We start from the raw sequence: 7,760 nt of genomic DNA on the forward strand, positions 1-7,760 counted from the left end.
ATTGGTCAACAATGAAAGAATACGTTTATAAAATTCTTTGTTTCGAGCTCAATTTACAACGTTCTTTTTGGTAAAAATATCACAAGACATTAATATCCACGCGCTGCCACGTTTGCGCCATTACGGGGTCAGCTTGTATGTACACGCGTGGGGTAATCAAGCGCAAATGCATGGAACAACCTGGTGGTTCTAGTTGAGAAAGAGGGTGGTAGGGTGTACGAACGCGAATTGTGCGCAGACGATACGCGCGCTCGCTCGGCAAACGCTCGGAAAAAAATTTTTTATAATGGATGTTATGTTCCATCCGCCTGTGTAAACGGCGAAAACCATTCTATCCCCCGGAGAGCGCTTAACATGTCTCGTACGCACAGGTGAGAACCATCAAGTCTCGCACGTTCGTTTATTCGTCGCTTGTGTACGCGTCTCCTCGGGATAAGAATTTCAACAACGACGGCCCTTATATTTATACGCAACGAAATTCCCCAGCCTGTGGAATAAGCACGCCGAATAAATTTTCCAACCCCTTTGCGACCCTCTCTATGCAATACAGCCTGTCTCGGAATCAAATTAATATAAGAGAACAAGGGAACGCCGTCCGCGGGAAACAGATCCGGGAGATAAGTTGTGGAAACGTAACATCGCCAACGCTAATTTATATGATCGCGTTTAATGACCCTTTCATCGGCGCTCTCACATCTCTACTGTGTCTCGAGCAAATTTACTGATGCAGTTAGGAACAAGAGAAATAAAAGTTTATCCTTTTATCTCACAATTTTCCACTGTTATGTTTTCTTATAGAAAGGAGAAATGATAAAATTTATTTTATTTTTAATTTAGGATATATAAGAAATCTACCTTCACAGATCTTTCAATTGAATCTAATTTTCACATGTATTCCAACGGAACATTAAATGGAAATTATCTGAAAGAAAATAGTGGCGATAATGGCAAAGAAATTAATTTCCTTCGGAAGGAAAGCGTGAAAGAATCAATTCCGACTAATTAAATCTCAACGATCCATAAATTCCGGGACGTCATTAGCATTGGGAGACGATCGAAATCGAGTGGATCCGGAGACGACGAAGGGGATGAGCGAGACGTGGCCGGCATTGCAATGCGGAGAACGCGAGCGAGTCGTACGATTTGCAGTCGTTGCACGGTGCATCGTTGCGTCGAGCCGCATCACGTCGTCGATCGGCCACGACGACACGCCGCACGATGGAGAACCGTGGGACGGAAGCAATTAGCAATTAAAATCGGGGGTTCGGCGATTGATCGGTCTAGTATGATACCATGCTGTCCCACGGGCCAATCGACTCTTGGATTATAATTACGGGCGCTAATTGCGTGGCACCTGTCCCCGTTCATTCCTTCCTCTCCTCTTCTACCGATGAGCAGCCGTGTGATTAGTACTCGACAAGGCGGCTTAAAATGTTCCAAGAATTTCATTTCCGTTATCGGCATTTTCGTTCCGCCGTTCGGTGATTAACTGATCTATAACGAAACTTAAGAATATCGAAGACAAGCAGAGAAAGAAAAGTAAAGAAAGCCAGCGATACAATAATGTTCCAAGTAGCAACATGGTAGTTCTAATGAAACCGTGTAACCAACTGTAAAAGATCGAACGCGCATACGATTGAACGTGGAACGCGTGCTTTCTGTAGGCTGCTTTAATTAAACGATTCGAGCAAAGCGATTTCTTTAATATGTTCGAGGATGTCGTTTGAACCAAGAGATTCGATGGTCGGGATGAAAGCGAATTCTGCTCTCTTGATTCGTCTGGTGCGTTTCGATGCTCCAGGTGTACGATGGACATGCGGCAAATGAAAAGAGCCCTGGCATCATGGAATTCTAATAAACGTTCGACCGCGATAGCCAACTCGGAAAACGAAATTCCAGGGGGAACGGCTGAATTCGTGCCGCGACCATGAACGCGTAACGAATACATGCGTCCCTATCTATCCCTGTTTGTTCTCCCTTTTGCTCTCTTTCTCACCCTATCTCGGAGCCAATATTCTCGCGCGGAAATGATAAAGCTCGCACCGCCATGAAATATCGGTACACGAAAATATATATTTTGTAACCAAACTCACGTCGTTTTGAGCGAAGGTCGGCGTAATTGGCCCATCACTGGCTTCCCATTTGTCGGCGATGCGGATCGTCTCCGCCGTTTTCTGCTGCACCGATTTTGACTCGTCGAGCAGCGTCAGCTCGTAAAACTCCTGGATATCTGCAACAGTCCGCAAAGCGTCATATCAAATTAATGCGTCCTCTTTATTGACGTTTACGATAGCGTCCTTTGATTTCAAGCCCTAAATACATTTATACAATATACATGTATCGCCTCTTATAGTGAAATTTGACATTCGATGGTTTAATGTATTACGTATGTTCCATGCATACATACACTATAAATACAGTGTATTGATTTAACATTCAATATAGTAAAATAGATGTATTCTAGTATATTCGACACAAACGTAGATCTGTAATAACGCTTGGTGATATTCTCAAGAAAACGTTAAAGAAAGAAAATAAATATAAAGTATTCAAGTAAATTATTCACTAAATAATTAGGATGTAAACATTCATAATATTCTCATATTAGTTTTCCTTCGTCTATATTCAACCCACGTTCGTTAAGTTAATATTTTATCCGACAACGCAGTCGCATAATTTTCAACAGAGTTCCAAGAGCTCTTCATGACCCTAATCAATTTTCCTTGAGGTTGCACGTTGTTCGAGGACGACACCGAAAATATAATACGGACGACGACGAGTCTACGCGGATCTTTTGTAGCCGGAGTGCGATCGTGTTTCCTTAGTACAACATTTAGCCACTATGGTCTCTTGGGTAGACTGTCGATAGACAAGACATAAATCAAATGACGATAATTTCATTAATTAATTTATCCAAAGGAATATATTATGAATAGGAGGATAAAAGGAAGTCAGTTGATTAGCCAGACGTAGAATATTACAACGAATAATGGAAATATTATAAAAAGAATTTTGAAGAGACAAGAGAGATAACAAAATTTTAATTTTATTAATTTTGAAACTGTTTAAACAAATCATTTGATACTGTAGAGGGAAGCAACGATCAATATTGAATGTCTCGTAGCAACAAGAAACAAGTAAGAAACTGTGATTTAGTTTCATTAACTCTCACCGTCCATATCGTTGGGTTAAAATTATTCTACGGATAGTATGTTTATTTAGGTTGTTCAGCTGTATATTGTCAGTAGTTAAACTTAATTATGGTTAGTTTGATATTATATCTGATAACATTGGTGTATAACGTAATGACATAACTCTGAAATTAACTCCTGAAATTACTCACGAGAGACCAACTAACAAGTGACACTCCTGAGGCCGATACTTCAAGCTAAGTACTTGCCAAGTGTCGATTTATTAATCCTTTGAGCACGCTTCGAATTCATTTTAAGGACCTTGAATAACATTTAACTTCAGGAAATTCAACTGTAACTTCGTAATTTTGTACAGAAACACTTGTCACGTCTTATGTAACTTTTTAAATAATCTCTTATGAACTAGTTGCCTCAGGAAATTATTTAAACGTCAAAGAAAAATTAATAGGAATAATAGCTTGAAAAATAGTAGCAGAAAATAGTTGGAAGATATTTTCCTCAACATTTTCTTAGGCAAAAAAGTTTAAACTGAACTCGCGACCACACGTTGCTACGTGTTAAACATCAAAGGTACCGTTTGTTGTTCGCCGCGAAAAATTCTATGACTTTAATTAACGTCTCGACTTTTTGTCGTTGCGAACAGCAGCCGTCTTTAAAATGTTACCCAGATCCTCTAATTTTTCGTTTTAATTCACATTTAATGGCATTTTCTCCGCGCTCTCCAAATCCCACCGACGAAAGAGCGTGTCGTTGCTACTATTTATGCAACCAACAGGAATCTTTCTCCTCATCCTCTCGGGTAAAACAGCTTGTAGCTGGCTACGGAGTTGAGTACTCGAGAAACTATATTTCGAAGTTGTTCTCGAGAGCTTTTTTTCAAAAGGATAAAACGTAAAATGTCATTGGACGTGATCTCAGGCGAATAGCAACTCGTTCTTCCGCCGTATGCTTTCGTATTTTCTCTATAATTATTGTGAAAATCTTTGTGGTTCGAATCTAAAAAATTTACAGTGTGATTAGTATTTGGAATATTTTCCTTCGTTTCTCGCGAAAAACTTTCTTATCGTTCAAGATAATCAGTATTTACTTGTTCACATTTCTGTCATTGTTTCAGCTAAATAGTAGCACACGAAACAGAAGCTTGGACATGTTCCGTGTACGCCACTTAATACGAAGAAAACAGTATTTCCCGGGTACTATACGAACGTCATATTCTATTTTTTTATTCGAATCCATTCATCCAGTTTCAAAAGTTCGTCGAATGCAAGAACGGAACATATTATATTTTCCGCTCAGGTATACAAATGCATGTGTATGTATGTGACGTATATGTATATGTGTATATTGCTCGATTTCTCAAAAGTCGATATAAACTACGATTTCATTTCATGTCGACTGCGTTAGTGTTATTGCGTTATACATTTTCCAATAGCTTCCTGATTCTATCAGCATACAAACATGCATCAATCCGATCTGCTCGTATCGCTTTTTTTCTTCCTTCTTTTCCTGTTCATGGCACTGGTTCGAAGAAGGATCGTGGGATGTCTAAGTACTGCCAGGACATTTTCCATGCGAAACGCAAGAAATATGGAAAACTTATTTCAATCTCTCGTGCTCGTTTCCTTTTCAAACGGGCTCCGCAGTCAGGTATTTGGGACGGTATGTAAAACGCACATAGAATTTTCGTCGAAACTAATACCGTGCCTGGGAACAACCGCCATGTCAAGATTTATGCGCGACTTCATTCCTTTACCGGTACGATTTCAGGAAAAGAAACATTTACGGAAATTGAAATGCATTATGTAACTGTAACACAACAATAAGTCGATTAGGCAACAAAAGTTTGTCCACGAATGGATACTTTATGTGTGACAAAAGTATGACACTCGATATACATGTGTTTACGGTAACCTCAATCTTTTGGAATTGCATAGAAGATATCTCGAAACCATACGGGTTTCTCTCAATACGAATAAATAAATAATAAGTTTTACTTGTGAATCCTATACGTATTTCAAAGTGGAAAGATACCTATTTAACATACGTTTCATGAAAATTTCATAACATGATTTCATCGTGATTGCAATGATTTCTATATTCGCGTGTTTACATTGATTTCGATGTCGAAACAAACAATGCGGCGAATGAAAACCATTGCGAACAATGTTACGAAGTACATATTTAGGGCATCGAATATTTAAATGTTTATACTGACATAATTAGATATTTCAACGCCACGTAACATAATCGTGATGAACAGCTAATATTAATGTTGAATATTCATTCGATCAATTGATGGAAGTATGTCCGGTGTACGCGCTCGTTGCGTTAATATTTTCTTGTCAATCGATGTTTCTCGAATTAAAAGTTCAATTAGAGGATCCATCGTCCAGGGAACATTAAATCTGTATTTGGACATGTTCTCCATAAATCAACAGGTAAACAAAATCTTTTTACGGTATCGGGATATCACCGATGTTGAAATTACTAAATCATAACATTGAACGAAAGAGAAAGAGGTGAAAAACAAGAGTGTGCAACGACGATGAAAGGAATGTAACGAAGGACAAGAAACAAGAAAATAATATAATAAAAGCAAGAAGAACACATGAGATTCGACAATTTACTCAATGCGAGCAAACTTTTTCTGGCAAATCTTTTCCCCAGTGGTTTGTTCCATGCGCATCCCAATTTCGGTGCAGCAGTTATCAACCGCAAAGTAGTCGCAATGAAAAAAGTTACAGGTACAGTAATTTTTCCGTTATTTCTCTATGCGCCGCCACTTTCTTTGTTATTTTGCCTTGCATTTCTTCTAATCTTCAACATTTGCACACCAAACTACGCTCGGATGGATTCACCCCCATATGCGATGCATTTATCATCCCAACGTGTATTCAACAGCGAATTTCACATGGTCCAGTTCGCCACAGTCCAGTCGTAATTCACGAAAAAATCGCAATCTAATGTAAAAAATGTGTTCCGACACAAGTTCTTTTTCGAACGCAATCGTAGTTATTTTGTTCGAACTACTTCTTCATTTGAAACATGGTCTCGTAAAAGTTTCAACAATGAGATTTTATGCGACAATTACACGCATAACCGCTTCTTTGCGCAGGATTCTTTATCAGTGAACGGAATACCTTTTGCATTTTCAACCAACCATTCTTCATTTTTCCAGCAGCAAGAAAAACAGAATAACGTTAGAACACTCGTTGGAACAGTTTGTTTGTTACTTTTTCGTAATTCATTTCATTTTTTCAAAGAGAGAAAAACAGAGCATGAAAAATAAGCTTCTACCGACATTTTTGAAAATTAATTCCTGTTTTGACTTTGTATGACTTTGAATATTCCAAGTTGCTAAGGTTTTTATCAATTCTCTTAATATACAGCGGTTCTCGAAAGTATTTGAACATTTATAGAAATATTTTATGAATTTTTCAGATTTTACTAAATATAATCGCGACTGTTTTTGTCTCGTTATTATGTTAATAAAATTTAGAGAAGTCCTATATAACAAAATATATCTGTAAAAAAAATATATATATATATATGTCGGAGATGAAAGGAAAGTCGAAGCCTTTCCTTGGAAATTTTGGGAACATCCTCTAGTACTTTAGCCTAGATTTTATTATAGCTGTAATTGTTTAAAATTTGTGATAGCGAGATTGGGTTCGAGGTGACAATTGGTCGACGAACGTAGCCACGGTCACGAGATAAACGTTTTGTCTAACGGAGGTCTGGAGTGATTATATGGGTTTTCCGAGAAGTGTGATTGTGGCGGCATGCGGCCTCTAGAGCGGGCCTAGCCACGTGTGAGGTTATCTCGGAGGTGCCGAGACAATGGGACATACATTGTATCAATAACCAAACTCCAGGCAGAAACTGCCTAGCAACGGCGTTTGGAACTTCTCGATGCTTCTAACGAGTGCGTATCGAATTGCACACGAGGCTGACATTCGTGCGATTGCCTTGGAGAGTGACAAATCGAGCATTTTCGTCAATCGTATTTTGCGCCTAAGATTATTTTTTACGCTTAGTAAAGAGTTATCTCGTTGGCCGTGGATTCGTTTGAACCCAACAAAAACATTGTTAATAGTGTACATTAAATTCATTATTCGTAAATCATATTATTCATTACCTTCATTGTTCATCAAATTTATTATTCATTAGACTTAATTATTTGTTAAGCTTAGTGATAGTCTTGTATGTACGTGTACATATAATCTCGGTTTTGTGAAACGATGGCTAGTCCACGCGAAGAGTTGTCACGCGCCCAAAATTCCGATCTTAACCCGACATCAGAAGTAGGATCAGGCCCATTTGTAAGCATGGAACAACTCATGAGAGTCGTGGGCCGGTTTATTCAGCCGAGGGAGCAAGTGCCGAGTGCGGAACCTGTGAGGCTAGTGTTACCACGTTTTAACCCCGAAGCCGCGGGCGCCGACCCGGCTGTGTGGTGCGCGACCGTTAGTGTGATTATGGAAAAAAGGCCTCTACAATAATATTATGACAATCTTCGCTATTTAGTAAGAGACATAAACGTTTCGAAAATTAACATCAAAATTATCCCAAGTACCAAGTCCCAAGAAGTATTTTTAATGGCTCCCC

At 38.8% G+C, this 7,760-nt stretch overlaps 1 protein-coding gene across 21 annotated transcripts in view; it reads right to left on the bottom strand.

The window, feature by feature from the left end:
• Nucleotides 1-7,760, bottom strand: part of LOC100747372 (disks large 1 tumor suppressor protein) — a 537,264-nt gene that overhangs the window by 252,927 nt on the left and 276,577 nt on the right. For all 21 annotated transcript variants that reach the window (XM_012387744.3, XM_033321742.1, XM_012387743.3 and 18 more), the window contains one exon: nucleotides 2,094-2,230. In XM_012387744.3, the coding sequence (XP_012243167.1) occupies nucleotides 2,094-2,230 (137 nt within the window). The remainder of the gene's footprint in view (nucleotides 1-2,093; nucleotides 2,231-7,760) is intronic.

Source organism: Bombus impatiens, unplaced genomic scaffold (assembly GCF_000188095.3).
Source record: "Bombus impatiens unplaced genomic scaffold, BIMP_2.2 scf_0487, whole genome shotgun sequence".
Classification (NCBI taxonomy): domain Eukaryota; kingdom Metazoa; phylum Arthropoda; class Insecta; order Hymenoptera; family Apidae; genus Bombus; species Bombus impatiens.